Source organism: Anolis carolinensis, chromosome 1, assembly GCF_035594765.1.
Source record: "Anolis carolinensis isolate JA03-04 chromosome 1, rAnoCar3.1.pri, whole genome shotgun sequence".
Classification (NCBI taxonomy): Eukaryota; Metazoa; Chordata; class Lepidosauria; order Squamata; family Dactyloidae; genus Anolis; species Anolis carolinensis.
This window is the reverse complement of record NC_085841.1, coordinates 272,793,549-272,816,361: the sequence shown is the minus strand read 5'-3', so window position 1 is coordinate 272,816,361 and position 22,813 is coordinate 272,793,549. Positions and strand designations below refer to the sequence as shown.

The 22,813-nt window shown below is 40.0% G+C and overlaps 1 protein-coding gene across 3 annotated transcripts in view; it reads right to left on the bottom strand.

Moving 5' to 3' along the window:
* tub (TUB bipartite transcription factor) overlaps nucleotides 1-22,813 on the bottom strand; it is a 229,835-nt gene that overhangs the window by 80,400 nt on the left and 126,622 nt on the right. Inside the window, exon 1 of one of the 3 annotated variants that reach the window (XM_008117639.3) lies at nucleotides 21,421-21,834. The exons of the other annotated variants lie outside the window; for them this stretch is intronic. Coding sequence (XP_008115846.1) covers nucleotides 21,421-21,458 — 38 coding nt within the window. The 5' untranslated portion in view covers nucleotides 21,459-21,834. Of the gene's footprint in view, nucleotides 1-21,420; nucleotides 21,835-22,813 lie in introns of those variants that run through there. 3 annotated transcript variants of the gene reach the window in all.

Sequence of the window (22,813 nt, the reverse complement as noted above, 5' to 3'; positions counted from 1 at the left end):
CCTTGGGTCACATTCAGGGAGAAAGCAGGATTAAAATTAAATAAACATGCATTGGACCTATAAAATTAAACAGGGCTTGTGTAACCTGCTCTTCTTTCTAAGATTAAGCCATCCAAACAATTCTAAACTGCTGGTTTATTCATTAAGCTTTCCACATACAATCCAGCTCAGGTTGCTTTCATATGTGAGCTTAAACCAGCATGCCCTTGAGTCTGAATACACAAAGCTTGCCCCTGTGTGCTATGCAAATTCTGACATGAAAAAGGCATTGCTATAATATGAACCAACTGAGTCCAGTTTGTGAGCCGTTATTGTAGTACTTGGTAGTACATCTCAGTACTTGGAAATGTGACTGTTTTGGACTACAACACAAATAGGACTGTAATCCTATTATAGACATGCCTAGTGGTCTTTGGGAGTTATAGTCCAAAAAGTAAAGTTCCAAGTTCTCCCACAGCCCTGACTTCCTAGTAGTTTCTTACTCTGGGCAGAGATGATCACCTCAGTTTCCCATGGTCCATCCCAGTTTGTCCCAACCACAAAAGGAGGACAGAAAGCCAGAGGAGAATGAACAGCAGGCAGAACCAGAAGTGTAGAACACTTCTAAATGCCAGATGCTGGGTAGGAAGAAATTTATGCTTACTATTCGTCATTAATAAATCATTGTTTGGTTTCCTGTCTGCACATAGCTGACAAATTCAATTAATCGTTTGATACTCAGTGGGCTGATTAAGATTTTTTTAAATCAATTGACAGCTGTAAAAGTAAATGTTAACTTGATATTAGATTGCCCAAAGAGCATTTCAGGTAGTTTTATTTTACAATTTCACTGAGCCTGCTACAAAAACACATTTTGTTCTCAGCAGCCGTGTGTTCAGCAGGTGCATCACAAATTGAAAATTATAGCACCTGAGTCTTGCAGACATGCTCTACTGAATAAACACACAAGCTTTCCCTGGTGGCTTTCCTCGGGGATCTACAATCCACTGATATACTACCTTTTTCATTCTTAAAATATTACATATTAAGTGAGAGTAAAGCAGAATATTGTACAAAGACACACCATATGTTACATTAGAGGTACAACATTGGATCTAGATTTTGTCAAGCATAAAATAGATCCACTGAAATTAGTGAAACGCCATAGTCGTTTCCAATTTAACCCCAGTGATTCCAATGGGTCTAATCTAAGCATAACTACATCTAGCTCAATACTCTTATCATTTAACTGTTATTTTCTTTCCATTTTAGACCGGTCTGCAAATTGCCTTCCATGAGCTGAATACATTTTCATTTAGATAATCACGTATATTACTACATTTATTTCATAATACATACATACCGTATATACTCGAGTATAAGCCAACCCGAGTATAAGCCGAGGCACCTAATTTTACCACAAAAAACTGGGATAACTTATTGATCCAAGTATAAGCTGAGGGTGGGAAATGGAGCAGCTACTGGTAAATTTCAAAATAAAAATAAATACCAATAAAAATACATCAATTTAGGCATCAGTAGGTTAAGATATAGATATACAGGTACATGGATCTATATGTATATAAGATTTGCAAAGACCAGCAAACGTATGAGGGGAAAATTCATATATAAAATTAATGTAGATAGATAGATAGATAGATAGATAGATAGATAGATAGATAGATAGATAATCATTTCTATCTATCTACGTATATACATTAATTGCAAATGCATGCAGGGGGTTAATGCCTGTATATCTTTAAGAGAGATTAACAAATATTTCAGGGGAAAATGCTTTTATACGATTAATGGATATATATTTTTCTTCTTCCTGACTTGCAAGGGCCTCTTTCCCTTTTCGAAACATTCCCTTGGTTAAGAGCAAGGGAGGCTTTGGAAAACATACTGATACGGGAGGGTAAGAGAGAAATATATCAAAAATTGCAAGCAATGGCCTCTGGGTTCTGCTGCCCAGCCTTGACCTTGACCACATTATAAGCCGAGGGAGGCTTTTTCAGCTCAAAAAAGGGCTGAAAAACTCGGCTTAACTTCGAGTATGTGTGTGTGTGTGTGTGTGTGTGTTTGTGTGTGTATGCATGAAAATAAAAAAATAACCTAACGAAGGATAACCTGCAAAGCCTATCCAAGCAAATTTAAATTGATGAGTTTCCGCAGGCTCAGTCATTCAACTAACCGAAAAAAGAACATTTCTGACAGATATTTAAGACACATATCATTTTACATTACTACAAGAAAACAAAGTTTAATACCTCCAAGGCTACTGCCTCAATACCAAGGAATACCATCCTCTTGGATATAAAGACTGTCAAATTCCCATTTATTATCCTGTAGGAAGATTCATTATTACATGCCAATTTGCTTTGCCAATTGAGATTTTACATGAAAATTAAGAATACCTGTCTGTCAACTGAAGGATATTCAGAATTAAAACTACTACTTAATGCTTTTTCAAATGAACAGGTTCCTGAATATAATAGGAATCAATATAGATCTTTCCAGGAAGCAATATGGAAGATTATGAGTACAGCCATCCCTCCACATTTGTGGTTTTGACTATTTTGGAATCGAATATTCAGATATTTGATTTACAATTTAAAATGTTCTCTCTAGGAATCTCTAAATCCTCCAGTGTGGCTCTCTGGTCAACTTCCTCCAGTCATCCTGGAGAGCCTGAAGGGTTCTCTCAAGTCATAGAAAAAGCAAATTTCTTATTAATGGCTTTTCACTTTCTCTGGAGTTGTTTATTCATTCAGTTGCTTCCGGCTCTTCGTGACCTCATGGACCATACCACCCAGAGCTCTCTGTCAGCCATCGCCGCCCCCAGTTCCTTCAAGGTCAAGCCAGTCACTTCAAGGATACCATCCATCTTGCCCTTGATTGGCCTCTCTTCCCTTTTCCTTCCATTTTCCCCAGCATCATGATCTTTCCAAGTCTTCCCATCTTCTCATTATGTGGCCAAAGTACTTCATCTTTGCCGCTAATATCCTTTCCTCCAGTGAGCAGTCGGGCATTATTTCCTGGAGTATGGATTGGTTGGATCTTCTTGCAGTCCAAGGCACTCACAGAATTCTCCTCCAACACCACAGTTCAAAAGCATCTATCTTCCTTTACTCAGCCTTCCTTATGGTCCAGCTCTCGCATCCATAGGTTACTAGGGGGAATACCAGTGCTTTAATTATGCGGACCTTCGTTGCCAGGGGGATGTCTCTACTCTTCACTATTTTATCAAGGTTGGTCATTGCTCTCCTCCCAAGAAGTAAACAGTTTCTGATTTCCTGGCTGCAGTCTGCAGTCTTTGTATTTGCACCTAGAAATACAAAGTCCATCACTACCTCCACATTTTCTCCCTCTATTTGCCCTTAACCCTAAAAAGTTATATGCGCTTAACTTCAAAACGCTGACTGTATGTACTTTCATGTTAGGTCTCTGGACTGGTGGAAAGGAAGGAAGGAAGGAAGGAAGGAAGGAAGGAAGGAAGGAAGGAAGGAAGGAAGGAAAAAAGAGGCACAAATATGGAACCAATCCCTGGCACACTGGGGAAAAAAATAATTGCTGGCTCCCTACATTAAATAGTCTGAGAATGGCATTAGTGTAGGTACCTTTGATTTAAATGCTTCCTGGAATTCCACCAGCTAAGGATTTAAATCTAATAAAAAACAATGGTATATTTTTGAAGCAATGGCTACTCATTTGAATACATTATACCTGACACATTATGGAAGAGTGGCAAGATTCATTTATCTTTATACTGTTTTCTCGCTAGACGGCATTCAAAGCAATTTACAGTATATCTTATGAAGACTAATATGTATAACAGCGGTGTCAATATAGCTGAAGCAATTCATATGAAATAATTATACAAATAAACTAATAATCAAATTCAGCTGCTTAACGTCAATAAAGGAATCATGAATCACCAATGCGTGACCCAATTCCTACTGCAGAAGCTATATTAGAGCTAGTACTGAGTGCAATCATGCCAATTCCATGCAGAGTTCAATATTATAGAAACGACATGGAATAAAATTAGTTCATTGCTGTTTCACCTCAGTTGACCATCCTGTGTAGAAATTAGTTATCTTCATTTTCTGAAAGAAAGACATACAGACATTGTACACGTTTCGTATCTGAAAACTTTATAAAGACAGGAACATTACTCTTAAAGAGCAAGGATGAACAAATGTATGAGATGCATCAGAAAGATAAACTACACATGTTTCTTTTGAAATTAACCCTATTGATTTCAATGGGCATGATCTTATTCTAAGTGTCATCACAATAAAAGCCTAGCACTTCTACATTTACTCACGAAATCTTACAAGATGTCATGGAGGAACAAATCACAATTGTACTCACAATATCAACTATACAAGACAGAAACAAAGAATCACCTCTTCCTTCTCAGTATGTAAACAGAACTTCTGATAAATAGTGCCTATCAACTTTACAGTTTTATTAAACATGCTTGTACTCCTAAGAGAAAAGGTTTGAACAGGATGGATGCTTCAGAACTTTGTGTTGCTGAAGACTCTCAATATCATTTTTGCTAGAGAGGGAAGAGAAGAGAACCTCACAGATTATTTATAATAGTACCCGTTATAATTATGTTGTTCTTGGCGCTGTCGCATGCTGTTCCTAAATGTTATGTTTATTTCCCCAAATTGTACTGTTTGTGTAGCCAAAATAAGATTTCCTGCTATTTGTAACTGAAATCTGCAGCTTAATTGTTTGGCTTCATTTTGCAAATGATTACACAGAGCTGCACAATCCCAGACTTCTCCGTGTATAAAGCAAGTGAATGTTCCTACCGTGACATACATGGAATTATTGCACAGCATAATCAAACTGTTTATATCAAATGAGGTTATTCTGCCTATTGAAGGTTCGATGAGCAATCTGAAATTTGTGAAGATTCATTTTCACCAAAGTAAGGAGACAGAAAATTGCTCAGAACACAACAACTCCAGTAGAATTTAGGCTTGTGACCAGGAAGTAAATGAAGCTTGACACAGATGCTGGCTTGGATCCAGATTTGTCCGTCCACAAATGATACTTCCATCTGCAAAGGGTAACAGAATCTTGCAGAGAGAATTATACAGCACTCCAAATGTTGTTGCAATTGCAACAAACCACATTCCTCACCATTTGTTATGCCAGGGGGTTGCCAAGGGGTTCAACGCAAAAACAGTATCTGCAGAGGCACAAGATTCCCACTTCTATAGGGGAAAGTAATGGTATTACAACTTCTCCAAACTGTTTTTAAGGAGCACAGAGGATTACAGAAGAAAGGGGAAAGTTGTGACCTCCATCCTTTTACCACCAGCACCAGCAGAACTCTACAAATATAAGCCATCAGTATCAGTCTTCTGTTTGACATTTTTTATTGTTGTCGTCGTCTCACTCGTTCAGTCGTTTTCGACTCTTTGTGACCTCATGGACCAGTCCACGCCAGAGCTCCCTGTCGGCCGTTGCCGCCCACAGTTCCTTCAAGATCGAGCCAGTCACTTCAAGGATACCGTCCATCCATCTCGCCCTTGGTCAGCCTCTCTTCCTTTTTCCTTCCACTTTCCCCAGCATCATGATCTTCTCCAAGCTTTCCTGTCTCCTCATGATGTGGCCAAAATACTTCAGCTTTGCCTCTAATATCCTTCCCTCCAGTGAGCAGTCGGGCAATATTTCCTGGAGGATGGACTGGTTGGATCTTCTTGCGGTCCAAGGCACTCTCAGGATTTTCCTCCAGCACCAAAGTTCAAAAGCGTCTATCTTCCTTCGCTCAGCCTTCCTTATGGTCCAGCTCTCGCATCCATAGGTTACTATGGGGTATACCATTGCTTTCACTATGAGGACCTTCGTTGCCAGTGTGATGTCTCTGCTTTTCAGTATTTTATCGAGGTTAGCCATTGCTCTCCTCCCAAGAAGTAGACGTCTTCTGATTTCCTAGCTGCAGTCTGTATCTGCAGTGATCTTCACACCTAGAAATATAAAGTCTGTCACTGCCTCCATGTTTTCTCCCTCTATTTGCCAGTTGTCAATCGGTCTAGCTGCCATGATCTTGGTTTTCTTGATGTTTAACTGCAGCCGGGCTTTTGCACTTTCTTCTTTCACCTTGGTGATAAGGCTCCTCAGCTCTTCCTCACTTTCATCCATCAGAGTGGTATCATCTGCATACCTAAGGTTGTTAATGTTTCTTCTATTCCACTGTTGCTTCTATTCCACTGTTAACAAGAATCATTTGGTGTAGATCAGATGAACCTGTAATGTATTTTAGTTTCAATATTATGTTAAGAAATCAATTTTTTTGCTTTTTACTTTGGAAAGGTGGGTGATCAAGCGGATCAGCAGTTTTTCAGACAGTGCCAAAGGTCAAAAGCTGGAAGGTGTCCAGAGGAGGGCAACTAAAATGATCAAAGGTCTGGAGACCATGCCCTATGTGGAGTGTCTTAAAGAACTGGGTATGTTTAGCTTGCAGAAGAGAAGGTTGAGAAGAGACATGATAGCCATGTATAAATATGTGAAAGGATGCCATATGGGAGAGGAAGCAGACTTGTTTTCTGCTCCCCTTGAAACTAGGACTAGGAGCAATGGGTTCAAATTACAGGAGATTCTACCTGAACATTAGGAAGAACTTCTTGACTGTAAGCGCTATTCAGCAATGGAACTCTCTGCCTCAGAGTTTGGTGGAAGTTCCTTCCTTGGAAGCTTTTCAGTAGAGGCTGAATAGCCATCTGTCAGGGGTACTTTGATTGTGCTTTTTCTGCATTGAAGAAGGGGGTTGGACTAGATGGCCTGTGTGTTCTTTTCCAACCCTATCATTCTGTTATTCTAAAGCAGCAAAGCACATTCAGCTACTGAGGGGTGAACATCTTCCACCAGAGTTTTTATGTATTTTTGCCAGTTTCTGCCACAATTAAATAGAAAGCAGAATAAATATATTTACACTAAATCTAAATTCAGCAGTAACATTTTTAAAGGCAGGCAAGCCATTTTAGATTTGTCGCTGAATCTACAAAACAGTGCCCACAAGGCAATAAGCCATCTGTAATTCCTGTTTATTCACTGAACTTCCTTACTTACTATATATAATTGCAGGTACTGCAGGATAGTTCACTGGAGAGAGCATCACATGACCGGATTCCTGACTAGTCACAGAAGTTCACAATTTCCATACTACAGAACTAGAAATGTTGCAATGATATAATAATCTGTATTTGCAGCATACAAAAAAGGCCCATCATACTACTCTCATTTTGATCTGATCTGTCCTTATAAAGAAAACACCAGAGTAAGTAGCCTATTATCTTGTATTGAAGCCTGAGTTCAATACAAAGGGTGTTAGCTGCAAGGGAAGTGGAAGTAGGGCAACACCCTGAACAAAACTTGGCAGAACCAAAGCAAATGCCTACTCTTTCTCTTTCTTGCATCCACAAACATCCATCCACATAAACAATGGGCCCTTGCAGTCTGCTGGAAGGATCCCTGTGGATACAGTATAAGTACCATTATCTACAATGTCCCTTACATAAAATGGCAAAATCAAAGTTTGCTTTTTGAATTGGAGGGGTGGGGAATATTTTCAAGCTATGGATGGTGGAATCAGTGGATGCACAATCAATGGATACAGATGGCCACCTGCATACTTAAGAAATGCATACACATACATATCCCCACTCTTCCTCTCGCACTTTTCCTCCCATCCTCCCTCACCCATCCCTTCCTCAGGCATGCAGATATACACATGTGACACAGACACACAATATCTCCCTTCTGCAATCTTTCTTAGGCCCTGTTACATTTACCTAAAGCCCAGGAGGAAGTGGGTTAAAAGAGCAGGTTTTCATAATATATTTGGAGGTTTGTAACCTCATCGCTAAAGTAAAGCAAAAAAGAAATAACTTCCAAGAATATTTGTAAAGAAGTATAATTAATGTTTAATGAACACCTAAGAAGAAAGTGAGCAATGCTAACAATTTCAGTCAACAACTCAATAAATAAAGTGAAATATGGCTCAACTGGTGCAATTTACAGCCATATTTAACAAGGAAGTAAAGGTAGATCTGGGGCAAATCACACACTCTCGGAACCAGGGTAAGGCAAAAAATTCTCTCTGACAGTTTTGCCTAGGGTAGTCGTAAGTCAGAAACAACCTGAAAATTTGCAGCAGCAGATGTAAATCATCCATTCAACACTCATAATTTTGTAACAAAAGCATCTTTCCAGAATTTTTAAGTATTTCCAAAGGAATGAAAGTAAGATACTGTTGCTGAATATAATTACAAATTAAAATCAAACGTCTGCTAAAAGGGTCAGTTTAACAGACAATTGTGAAAACAAAATATCCATTTTATTTATTCTCTGCTCTCCTATACATATGGTTAATTTCAGCCCCACAATTATGGCCATGAAGGATTTGTGTGCCTTTATAACGACAAGTACCATTGGTTTATTTATATTTTCTGGAAGACTGAGCAAATCCTTTCACCTCAGTGAACAGAATCTGTTGAGACTGTTCATCATCCGTAGCTTTGTAGCACAAAAAAAGGTAACTATGAGTATTCTTCCAAGAATCCCAGGGCCCTTCTACACAGCCATATAACCCAGAATATCAAGCCAGAAAATCCCACAATATCTGCTTTGAACTGGGTTATCTGAGTCCACACTGTCATATATTCCAGTTGAAAGCAGATATTATGAGATTTCTTCTGCCTTGATATTCTGGATTATATAGCTGTGTGGAAGGGCCCCCAAATGCTTGCTCAGTGCAAGACTGAGACAATCAAATGCAGATGATAATGATGATGATGATGATGATGATTATTATTATTATTATTATTATTAGTTATATCCCACTTTATCTCCCTGAAAGGGGCTCAAAGCAGTTTAACATAAAAGAATCAGCTTAACCATTTAAAATATACAAATATGCAAACAGTAAAACAGGAGTAAATATAAACAGTATTTAAAAAAAACTCCCAGTTAAAATAATTAAAACAAATTCAAAATTAATTTGAACCCCCTGAATTGATCTTAAGAACCTTTATCTTTAAAGCCTGTCTACATAAAAAGGTTTTAGCCTGCTGCCGGAAGGATAGCAGGGAGGGGGCCATTCTGGCTTCCCTGGGCAGGGAGTTCCAGAGTTGAGGGGCAGCCACCGAGAAGGTCCACTTTCTCGTTCCCACCAATCATGCTTGAGATAGAGGTGGGACTGAGAGAAGAGCCTCCCCTGAAGATCTCCAGGCAGGTTTCAACAAGGAGATGCAATCAGCCAAATAGCCTGGACCTGGACCTGGACCGTCCAGGACTATAAAGGTCATAACCAGCACTTTGAATTGTGCCCGGAAACAGACTGGTGGCCAATGGAGCTGCTTCAACGGGGGGGGGGGGGGGGGGGGTTGACCACTCCCTGTAGCCAGCCCCAGTGAGCAACCTGGCTGCAGCTCTTTGGACCAGCTGAAGTTTCCTAGCACTCTTCAGAGGCAGCTTCACGTGTTACAGTAGAGCGTGTTACAGTAGTCCAGATTAGATATAGTTATATTTTAAGAAAACAACTATTCTTTTGATGACAACCAAACACAGCTTTAAAAACACATCCAGACAGAAAAAAGGAAGGCTTGTCTAAATAAAATCTTGTAGTTAGTATAATAACAAGATTGAACTGTTTTAGGGGACGATATTAGGATACATTTATTTACTTTTTAATATTTACTTAAATAAGCATAGCTAACATGTGGGAAAGCAGGTATTAAGCTGTTTATGGCAGATAACCATTCAGAATATATAATGCCAAAAAAATAACAGCTTCACTTTTTTGTTTGGGGATTCAATTTGAAGTGCTGGTACTGACCTTTAAAGCCTTAAATTGGGGGTGGGAATTGTACTGCTCCCTTATGTACCACTCCCTTATGACCCTGTTCGCTGTGGTTGTTATTTTTATGTCTTTCTCACCCCGAGTTTTAACTTAATGTTCATGTGGTCTGCCCTTGTTTTCATTGTCTCCTTGTTTTATTTTGTAATGGATACTATTTATTGCATTGCTTATTGTATTGTGATGTGCTGTTCTTTTATATGCTGTTTACATTGTATTGTTTTGGGCATGGCCCCATGTAAGCCGCCCCGAGTCCCCGTTGGGGAGATGGTGGTGGGGTATAAATAAAGTATTATTATTATTATTATTATTATTATTATTATTATTATTATTATTACTGCCCACAAATCTGCAAATGGGGGCCTGCCAGCAGATAAAAATCCTGACTCAAATTGGGAATTGTATCTCCAGAAAACTTCACTGGGTGTGATTTTCCTATAAAACATAACACTTTTTGTTTACACAAACATCCTTGCTAAGCAATTTCTAAAAACGAAAAGCTATTTTTGGTAACTTCCAGTTTCAGGAAAAAGGAAGGAATGCAGTCTAAGAAGAACCAGAAGTATGGCAAATTGGTTGAATGAGGTCCTTTGCAGTTTCCCTTGTTTGGTAGTTTGTTGCTGAACGTAGCTAATGTTGCCAAATATTGCTAATGAGACTGGATCTATACTGCCCTATAATCCACTTTCAGAATGTGGATTATCTGCATTGATCTGGATAATATCCATCTACACTGCCCTATAATCCAGATCAATACAGTTAATCGACATTCTGAAACTGGATTATAGTGCAGTGCAGATCCAGTCTGAGATTATACAGAATTCGGGGAGGCAATGATATTATTTCCCCCATACTCAGCAGACTAATTGGCAGGATACAATTTTATATTTCTGCTATGAGCTCTCCCGCACTGGCCTTATACGTGTGTCTAATTTTCAACTGTGTACTCTGCTAACAATTTTCCACAGATGTATAAATAAATCTCATCCACTGCAATTGTAACAGTATAGAGGAAATTATCTCTTCACTGTTCTTGTAGCAAGAATTCTGCATTGTCAGTAATACAACTACAGTTATTCAAAGCTAATGTACAAAAGTCAGAAAATAAAAAGCTGTACCATGAACGTTATCTATTGTGTGTCAATAGATATCACACCATAAAACAGCAAGCAACAGACACTCTGAGGTACTATTCAATGAACTCATCCCTGCTGTGTGAACCACTTTTTAAAATGAGTGCTCAGCTACAGAGCACTCACTGGAGGTCATTCTGTGCTCTCAGACCAAGAGTTCAATTCCACACAGTCCATATATATTGGCCCAAAGACATCAGCCAAACGGGTTAGCTGCCCATCCACATCATTGCTAAAAGTCAGAAAGAATTAATTCAGACTGCTCACTCTGCGCTGCCCATTTTCTTCTTTTAGAAATGAAGCATACCAAGATACAGCACTATCTGGCTCTTCGGGGACCCTATTCTGCATTTTCAGTGCACTGACATTATTGGTGTTATTTGACTTTGGCAGAATAAAATAATTCCAATAGACTTTTTCATCAGCAGGTCTGCTCAAGTCTGGCAAACTCATGACTGGTATTATTTTTACTTGAAAAACATATTCATATATTCTGGAAATTCCCCTCAAATTTCCAAAAATGCTTCTTATAGGTCACAGGGTGCGATAAGGTTGTTGGAGAGATATACAACTCCAACTTGTTCCTGTTCCTTGTCTATGCAAATCTAATTGCATATTTTGAGATATTTCATTTTAAAACAACAATTTAAAATCTAATATGCATTGCATCCCACAGAATCCAGCTTTTAATGAACAAGAATTAAAAATGAATCTGTATGTCAAGAAAAATTGGATTCAGATCATAATTAGCATAATTTCTTAAACACTCACAGACATTGCTTTCAAATTTTTATTCATTGTATGCTGTATTTTATTCATTGTATTATATGCTGTAAGGAAAATATATTTTAAATGAGATAGACAATGGCAGAGAGATCAAAGAGAGGCACGTAATAAGAACCACCATCCTTGCTTTGAAGCACACAGCTCAGGGAAGACTGCATTTCAGGACAAATGTAGATGAAGCATTGCTTTTTTGTGCATCCTATAAAGCCTCCTGAAAAATCCTAGCTGTCAGTGATGGCATAGCTGTTCCTTCCCCACAATAGCCATCTTTCAACAAACATTTAGTTAGTGAGAAAGAGACTGGAGCTTTTTTCTCCATACCTGATTTGTACACACAAGATAATGTTTTCCAGAAAAGAGGCACTACTGTATTTCTAGACATTTATTAATAATTTTTAAACTACAAGCTGAAATAAATATTTATTTATGGCCCAGCTTTCCCCCAGGGAACTCAGAGTGACATACACAGGATTTCCTGTTAGTCTCTTTATCCAAGCAACAACCAATCCCACACCTTCTTCGTTACAGCAAGATTGTTCCATCATGTGCCTTCTGACCATGTCCAGGGCCTTGTGAATTAGATGCAGAATCAATAAGCATCTTCTTTTAAAAGAAACAGCATGTTACAACCTTTGCTTTCATCATCTGGTCCTTTTTTTACTGCATGCTGAGAACCAATTTGTTTGCCAGGCATTTCGAGTTCATCCCCTCCCTGTGGGAGATAAGCATTGAAATGGCTATAAAGTTACACATAAAATTGTGCTGTGATAGAGAAAAAAGACATTCTTGAAGATGATGTCCATACAGACATGTGTTATTCAAATGATCTTTGTGAAAAAAATGTTTTAAAGATTATGACTGGCTCTCAAAACCCTTTAACATCAGGCATAAATATTTTAAATGCACTTTTAAAAAATGAAGCTTGTCCAAAGTGTTTTCTACAGCACTGAGACTAAACAGAAAAAAACAGCAATTGCAAAAAATAAACCAACCCACCCTGCAACCTATGTACCTTCAAGACAATTGGCAACATTTTCTTTTAAGCTATACTTGCTTAGTCAGATGTGTCTGCTTTTTTTCTCTCTCTCTTTCTCTAATGAATTCTTACATCAAAAAATATTATTAAAACAAATTTGATGGGGAATCACTAAAAAATACTCCTCCATGCAAATATACACAATAATTTAGCAGTATTGCCATAATAGCAGGCAGGAAAGTATTAAATCAAAGTCCAGTCACAATGTTGAAGCAAGGATTTCCTCACCCACTGGCTTTTTAAAAAAGCTTTATGAAAAGAAAGGCTTTAAATCACAACTATTAATACATTCCATAGATAGAGGTGGGCAACAAAAAAAATTCAGTTGAATTTCTATGACTATCAAGCCTCCAATAGAGGGGGTACATACAGGCCCGGTCCAACATGGGAAGCCGATTACGCCTCGGCATTGGGCACATGTCAATGGGGGGTGCTGTTGAGGCCTCGACAGCACCCCCGTTTTGCGCCAGTGTTTGTCCAGACAAGTGCCCAACACAGGCCCCGAAGGCCTAGCACGGGCTCCGGAAGGCCTAGCGCAGGCTCCAGAAGCCCGCTTCAGGCCTTTCGATGGACTGGGCGGGCCTTCCGGAGCCCGCGTCGGGCAGTCCAGAGTCCTCGCCCGTCTCCTCCTTTCCCTCCTCTGGGAGCCAGTGCAATTTTTTTTTGCCTGGGTGAAAAGCAGGAGAAGTCGGCTATAGAGAAACAACTCGCTACCTGTGTGTTTGGGCCACCCATGGGAGAGCCTGCCTGCCTGCCTTTGGGATCCTTTTCTGCTCGACGCAGAGCCGCAGGGTCCGTGGAGAAGGAGGAGGAGGCACAAAGGATGGAGCTGTGATCCTGAAGGAAGGAAGCATTCCGTGAAGGAAGGAGGGAAGGAAGGCAGACAGGCATCCAAAACAGGAGGCTGCTCAGGTAAGATTCTGCTGTCTCTCAAGGCTGTGGGGATTCAGGCCAGAGCGGAGGGTGGAAATGTCTTGCAGGGAATCCATCCAGGACATCCAGCAATGGAGCCTGGCCTCTTTTTTCCCCCGCACAGTGCTCTCTCTGGCATCTGTGAAAGAGGAGACCAAGTGTACGCCTCCCCGAGGCTTTCTTGGAAATCAAACATCGCAGACATTTTTAATGTTATTGAGACGAGGATGGTGGAGATGGTGGAAATGATTAGGAAGAAGTTATGGAAGTTTGGGATGGGAAGTACACCAATAATCTTTTCCTTGGGTTGAGGTGAGTTTTCTGGGCTGTATGGCTAAGTTCCAGAAGCATTCTCTCCTGATGTTTTGCCCACATCTATGGCAGGCATCCTCAGAGGTTATGAAGTCTGTTGGAATTGAGGTAAGTGAGGTTACATATCTGGACCTCAATATATGCTTATGCCAGAGTCTTTGAAGTTCAATCTTGAGGTCCTCATAGCAGCTGAGTTTTTCCTGTTGTTTTTCGTCAATGCGACTGCCACCTGGGATGGCGACATCAATGATCCAAACCTTTTTCTTTTCCACAACTGTGATGTCTGGTGTGTTGTGTTCCAGAACTTTGTCAGTCTGGATTTGGAAGTCCCACAGTATCTTTGTGTGCTCATTTTCCAATACTTTTGCAGGTTTGTGATCCCACCAGTTCTTTACTGCTGGGAGGTGGTACTTGAGGCATAAGTTCCAATGAATCATTTGGGCCACATAGTTGTGCCTCTGTTTGTAGTCTGTGCGATTTTCTTACAGCAGCTGAGGATATGATCAATGCTTTCGTCGGTTTCCTTGCAGAGTCTGTATTTTGGGTCATCAGCTGATTTTTCGATCTTGGCCTTAATTGCATTTGTTCTGATGGCTTGCTCCTGGGCTGCAAGGATCAGGCCTTCTGTCTTCTTCTTCAGGGTCCCATTTGTGAGCCAGAGCCAGGTCTTCTCCTTATCAGCTTTTCCTTCAATTTTCTCAAGGAACTTTCCATGCAATGTTTTGTTGTGCCAGCTGTCACCTCTAGTTTGTAATGCGGTTTTCTTGTACTGATTTTTTGTCTGCTGTTTATTATTATTATTATGTCCAGGGTGGGAGAAAGGATGTTTTGGTGCTTAATTTGTAAAATCATAATGTAATTTGATGTTTAATAGGCTTTTTCCTTAATCCCTCCTTATTATCCAACATTTTCACTTATTCAACGCTTTTATTTTTCAGTGATTGGTTGGGCGGGGGGGGGGGGGGGGGAGCGCAAAAATTCTGCTCGCTTACACTGGAAAATTACCTTGGGCCTGCCCTGGGTACATATAGCAAAGTCTGATTACTGGCTCTCAGTAAACACAGAAAGTAACTCCTGGAAGTCCGTATTCCTGCATCCTGGCAGTGTGATGTTCCAGATATGAATCAGTGACTTAGCATCAGTCTAAAATTAAACTGAAGGTCCTGCAACATTGTTGTGAATGCTATTGAACCAACTGATATCTTCCAAACATCTTCCAGGAAAGTTCTGGATGGCAGAGATTGGACTAGATGAACTTATTTCAGTCCCCGGTGGCACAGTGTGTTAAAGCACTGAGTTGCTGAACTTGCAGACAGAAAGGTCGCAGGTTCGAATCCAGGAAACAGAGTGAGCGCCCATTGTTAGCTCCAGCTTCTGCCAACCTAGCAGTTCGAAAACATGCAAATGTGAGTAGATCAATAGGTACCACTCCGGCGGGAAGGTAACGGCGCTCCATGCAGTCATGCCAGCCACATGACCTTGGAGGTGTCTACGGACAATGCCGGCTCTTCGGCTTAGAAATGGAGATGAGCACTAACCCCCAGAGTTGGACACGACTGTCGGGAAAAAATTTATCTTTACCTTATAATTCTATACTGCATCCACAGGCACAATTCAACATCTATCAGAGTATATGATGCCTTGTAAATATTAAAATGAGCATTTAGTTCCATACTTATAGGACAGCCTCCTTTTTTTGCAGAAGAAAATATCAAATATCAAAATACTGTGATTTTAACAAATTAAGAAAAAAATAAGCATATCTAAAAGTAGCTTTTCAGGGTGTCAAGCAAATATAATTGGAGACTCCTGGTATCTTTCAATATACTCTAATCCAAGACAAACCAGGTCTTGAACTGGCTTAGCTTCCTAGATATTGTTCAGAAAGGCACTTCTATTCTTCAAATTGTTGTTGTTGTTGTTACATATATTAATACAGTAGAGTCTCACTTATCCGAGCTAAACGGGCCGGCAGAAGCTTGGATAAACGAATATCTTGGATAATAAGGAGGGATTAAGGAAAAACCTATTAAACATCAAATTAGGTTATGATTTTACAAATTAAGCACCAAAACATTATGTTATGCAACAAATTTGACAGAAAAAGTAGTTCAATACGCAGTAATGTTATGATGTAATTACTGTATTTACGAATGTAGCACCAAAATATCACGATATATTGAAAACATTGACTACAAAAATGGCTTGGATAATCCAGAACCTTTCTTCTCTTAAGTGAGACCCAAAATGGATATACAATTGGAAACTCTATAACGAATTGCTGGTGAATTTGGTAGTGGGAGAATCTCAGTACAAACATAACATTCATTCTATTTTTTCCATGCACACGAAAAAATTTATATAAGAGAAAATCAAATATACAGCTCTAATAAGGCTATAGTCAACAAAAAATATAAACATCCAACATAAAGGTGAGCAACTCTGCTCAAAGCATTGACTCATGAATCAGTGCCAGTCTGTGAACCGTCAACTACCAATTCGGCAACAAGTTTTCAGAAAACTACACAAGCATGGTCATATAGCACAGATATGGTTCTGGTACATGGCATGCTAAATTAAAAATTGCAAGGCTGCCAAACTGCATGCCAGATAGTTGCAAAGTTATCAGCATGATGATGTGCTTATCAAAACTGTACTCCTAAACTTTTAACAGTATGAACCACCACTGGATTCCTGGAAAGAGCAAGGATTTACTGATCCTTTGCTACCTTTTTCCTCCTTTCCTAGAGCTATCCTGCAAACAGTTCCTCCTTTTTCTCCCTACTTCCTTATAAAACAAGATGTAAAGGGGGATCGAGCCTAGATTGACAAGCATTGCTCCCCACACATTTGACACACACATTTCTCCAGAAAGAGAAGTAGCAGAGGCTTTGGTATCTTATGGCAACCAAGGAGCCAATGACAGACAACAGCAGCTGGCGCTGCCATGGCGATCCCTGCTCTTCTCCATGGCAGCAAGAGCGGTAGCAAGAAGATCTGGAAGAAGGGTTACACGAACTGCCAAGCTTCTACATGGCCCATGCTGTGAATGGGGTGATAGGGACACAGAGCAGAGCAAGGGAGAGAGGAGCAGAAAGTCTCTGGGCTCCCTGATTGCAAGAAACTACTGTGCTCTTCCTATCTGCATGTCACCCCAAAGCAACTTATTCATCAAAATGAGGCTTGCAAAATCAGACTTAAAAATAATAATAAGCGGAATATGCAATACGCCAGCGGCTTATCTAATTTCTTTCTTCCTTCACAGGCTCACAGCCTCCAACTTCCCTCATCCAGTAAATGCTAGACAAAAAAAAAATCACACAACAAGGTGTTTTGTTTGATCTCTGTTATCTCCAGTGAAAACCAGGTGTCAAATCATGTCCTATATCTTGTGCTTGGTTCCACTCTGAAATGACTATATTTAACACAAGGCAAACTCTACCCAGAGATTGCTTCTCTAGAGGAAATTGCATGAAGCCTCAGCAGTGTGCATTAGTTCCTTGCAATGAATGCACCTGTACCAAACCATCTGTGCACTCATATCCACTGAGAAATAGCACAGTGGTATCCTGGAACTCCTTACACGGAAGTCACCTAAATGTAGAAATAAGTTTTGGGCAAAGTCTCCCTAAGAAGGAACTGGGCTGCAGGGCAAGATTTGGCACGTGTTCTACGTTGGAAAAGACATAAATCATCAAGCAAGGCACCATTCTGGGTTGGAAATGTACTCATGTAAAGGCTCCAGAACCTATAATTCAGCAGAAATGAAAAAACTGAGAGATTTCATTTTAGCACCAAAATTGTCCCTTAAAGGGCTCACTTTCTATGACAGTAAAGAATTCTCATGTACCAAGAAAGTAACACTTTCAAACAGGAGGATCTATTCCAAATAAATAGAAAGCAGTTATCAGAGATTTTGCCATCAACCACAAGATCCTCCAGAGATCATAAAATGGCCTACATGCACACACACAAAATATTCTACAGTTGGCAATGTTAAAGGATAATGGAAGGGACTAAAATATGACTATCCTAACACGTATTCATTCACTCCTGTTCATGACTAAAGAGAATGTGGGTCAATAAAGGGATGGCATGAGAGGGTGGCCACCATAAGACCAGGTTATTATCGTAGATATGAGGCATTTCAAACCATTTACCATAACAGCCATACACTGGCAGTATAACTGACTATACAACTGACTTCACTGTCTTGAAGACAAAGAGTTTCTCTTGACACTCTTCAAAAGCCAAGATCCGATGTACAACAGTCTTTTAACTACTCGTAGTTTTAGACAGGCTGGTTATATGATTATTGTTATTATTGCTATTATAAAGAGGAAAGGTTTGCGCATGCAACCTCTTCCAAACAGTACGACTTAAAATATCTTAACAACATCTGTCTCTTTGAGGAATCTTTTCTCCCCACCCCACCCCTCGCTCCAAAATCTGGATGATTATTGTTATTGTTGGCTGCATAATTATTGCTATTGTTGGCGGTATAATTATTGTTATTCTTGCTATTACACATTTTAAAGAACAGCGCTGTAAAGATGGAAAGATTTGTGCATGCAATCTCTTCCAAATTATACAACTTAAAGGGTCTTAACAACATCAGTCTCTTGGAAGAATCTTTTTCCCTTCATCACCTCCCAAAATCGTATGGTAATTATATGATTATTGTTGCTATTGCCATGGCACCTTTTAAATAACAACATTGCAAAGAGGAAAGGGTTTGCCCATGCAACCCCTGCCAAACTATATGGAGGGTCTTAACAATATCTGCCTCCTTGAGGAATCCTTTCTGTCCCCCCTCCAACTTTCCTTCCAAAGCCGTAGTATTATTGTTATTATTGCTATGCCATCTTTTAAAAGATGAAAGGTTCGTACATGCAACTTCTTCCAAACTGTAGGACAAGCTTTTGATGAATGAATTCTATTGCTAATGACAGCAAGGTTGATTTGCACTGAGCTTGGCGAAATATACTATTTAAGTGATGAGTCTCCACAATAATTGCAATTGGTTTTAAATATTTTTAATGCTTAATATTTATTTATATCTTGTTTCTGGACGTTAGGCTTTGCGTGATTTTTGTCGTGCGTTTTATGTTGAATGTGCTTTAATTTGTATTGTATTGTTTTGTGAGTCACTTTGGGTCCCATTGGGAGAAAAGCGGGATATAACACAATTTGACACAATATATGACACAATTTGTTGCTATTACAGTAGAGTCTCACTTATCCAACACTCGCTTATCCAACGTTCTGGATTATCCAACGCATTTTTGTAGTCAATGTTTTCAATACATCGTGATATTTTGGTGCTAAATTAGTAAATACAGTAATTACTACATAGCATTACTGCGTATTGAACTACTTTTTCTGTCAAATTTGTTGTCTAACATGATGTTTTGGTGCTTCATTTGTAAAATCATAACCTAATTTGACATTTAATAAGCTTTTCCTTAATCCCTCCTTATTATCCAACATATTCGCTTATCCAACATTTATGTTGGATAAGTGAGACTCTACTGTATTATTATTATTATTATTATTATTATTTTATTAAAGGGACTTAACCACATCTGTCTCTTGGAGGAGTCTTTTCTCTTTCCCCGCCTCACCCCCAAAGCTGTATGACTATTGTTATTGTTGTTATTGTTGTATGAAGAATTATTGCTATGATTGGCTGCATGATTATTATTATTGTTGCTTACACATTTTAAGGAATGCTGTAAAAAGGAAGGGTTTGTGCATGCATGCAACCCCTTCCAAACTGTACAACTTAAAGGGCCTTTGCCACATCAGTCTCTTGGAGTAATCTTTCCTCTCCTCACCTCTCAAAACTGCATGAGGACTGTTGTAATCCAGGCATGGGCAAACTTCATCCCTCCAGGTGTTTTGAACTTCAACTCCCACAATTCCTAACAGCCTACTAGCTGGATTGCTGTACGTTTTCAGTGCTGTATGGCCATGTTCCAGAAGCATTCTCCTGATATTTTGTCCATATCTATAGCAGACATCCTCAGAAGTTGTGAGGTCTGTTGGAAAACTATGCAAGTGGGGTTTGTGGAATGTTCAGGATGGGAGAAAGAACTCTTGTCCTACAGTTTGGAAGAAGTTGCATGTACGAACCTTTCATCTTTTAAAAGATGGCATAGCAATAATAACAATAATACTACGGCTTTGGAAGGAAAGTTGGGGGGGGGGGGCAGAAAGGATTCCTCAAGGAGGCAGATATTGTTAAGACCCTCCATATAGTTTGGCAGGGGTTGCATGGGCAAACCCTTTCCTCTTTGCAATGTTGTTATTTAAAAGGTGCCATGGCAATAGCAACAATAATCATATAATTACCATATGATTTTGGGAGGTGATGAAGGGAAAAAGATTCTTCCAAGAGACTGATGTTGTTAAGACCCTTTAAGTTGTATAATTTGGAAGAGATTGTTGTTGTTGTTATTCTCCTCCCTGTTTGGCTTTGAGTTAGAAAGAAACCCCAAAGCTCATCTAGTTAAATGAAAGGTCCTCTATTATTATTATTATTCTCCCTGTTTGGCTTTGAGTTGGAAGGGAACCCCAAAAGTTATCTAGTCCAATGAAAGGTTTATTATTATTATTATTATTACTATTACTATTCTCTCCTGTTTGGCTTTGAGTTAGAAAGGAACCCCAAAGCTCATCTAGTCCAATAAAAGGTCCATTATTATTATTATTATTATTATTATTATTATTATTATTCTCTCCTGTTTGGCTTTGAGTTGGAAGGGAACCCCAAAAGTAAGCTAGTCTATTATCATCATCATCATCATCATCATCATTCTAATTCTCTCCTGTTTGGCTTTGAGTTGGGAGGGAACCCCAAACCTCATCTAATCCAATGAAAGGTCTATTATTATCATCATTGTTATTATTAATAATAATATTATTCTCTTCTGTTTGGCTTTGAGTTGGAAGGGAACCCCAAAAGTAATCTAGTCCAATGAAAGGTCCTCTATTATTATTATTATTATTATTATTATTATTATTATTCTAGTTCTCTCCTGCTTCGCTTTGATGGTGAACCGCTTTGAGTGGCTCACCATCAATCCTTCCCCTCCTCGCCTCCCAAAACCGCACGAGGATTGTTGTTATCGCTATGGCACCTTTCAACCGGCAAGAGCGGGAAGGTTCCCGCCTGAGCCTTCTTCCTGTTCGCAGGACGAGTTCCAAGAGTCTTGGTTCCCCGCTTTCCTCCTCACCTCCCAAAGCTGTAGCTTGAAGCAGATGGTTGCGTAAATAAGGGGCGCGAGGGGGAAAGGCGGGCAGGAAAAGGCAAACTTGTGGAAAGAGGGGCGAGGCCTACGCCTGTCCCGTCCTGGCCGCGGGGCTTGGGGTCGTACCTGTACGGGATCCAGTCCGCCTGGTGCCTCGAAGTCATCGCTAGCAGCTGCGGCAGAGGGGCTGCCCCGGGCCGCGGCGGGAGGGAAGCAGACGGGCCGAGGAAGCCACCGGCCAGCACAGCAGCATCCTCTATCCGGCCTGAGGAGAAGCCGAGGAGGCAAGAACATGGGCAGGGAGGGCTACTATCCCAGCGCCGACGACGACGACAAGAGCCACACCATGGAACCTTCCCCCGGGAGGGTCAAGAAGTCGCCGCATGGAGGGAGGAAGAAGAAGGAGCGAGCCACAAAATGGGCGAGAGAGACACAGAGAGAGGCGCCCTCGCCGCTGCTCCTGCTGCTGCTGCTGCCTCTCCTCAGCTCGCGCCTTCGCTGTTATCCTCTTTCGCAGCGCGCGCCTCAGCCAATCAGGGGCGGCGCGCGCCTTTGTATATATACATACACACAGATCTGTATCTTGATACACAAAACAGAGATCCAGCGCGGCGGCGGCGGCAGCAGCAACAGCGTCGTTGCCCTAATAGTGGCCAAAGGCTGCCACTGCAGCAGCCCATACACTGGCCTTGGGGTGATTTGACACCAATTACCACAGCTCAATAAGAGCCTCCGATGGCCTAGGGCAGGGGTCCCCAAACTTTTTAAGCCGAGGGCCAGTCCACAATCCTTCAGACTGTTGAGGGGCCAGATTATCATTTGAAAAAAATACAAACAAATTCCGATGCACACTGCATATGTCTTATTTGTAGTGCAAAAACAACAACAACAACAACAACAATGAAAGAACAATACAATATTTAAAAATAAAAACAATTTTAACCAACATACATTTATCAGGATTTCAATGGGAAGTGTGGTCCTGCTTCTGGCCAATGAGATAGTCAAGTTAATTAGGGTTGTTGTTGTTGTTGTTATGTGCCTTCAAGTCATTTCAGACTTTGGGTGAGCCCAAGTCTAAAATTTATTTATTTATTTATTTATTATTTACTGCATTTATTTACTACATTTGTATCACACCCTTCTCACCCCAAAGGGGACTCAGAGTGGCTTACAAATTATATGTACATACAATATATTATATTATTAGTATAGCACAATATTAGCATTATATATTACTATATTGAACTATACCACTATACTGTAATATTATTAGTAACATTATATGTAATATAGAATATATAATTAATATTATTATATGGTATTATTATTAGTGTTATATTGTATTACATTATAATATTATTATCAATATTATATGTATATAGAATATATTATATTATAAAACTGAGGGCGTGGGACAGGTAAATGACCTCGGAGGGCCACATCCGGCCCCCGGGCCTTAGTTTGGGGACCTCTGGCCTAGGGGATAAAAGCCTCGTGACTTGAAGGTTGGGTTGCT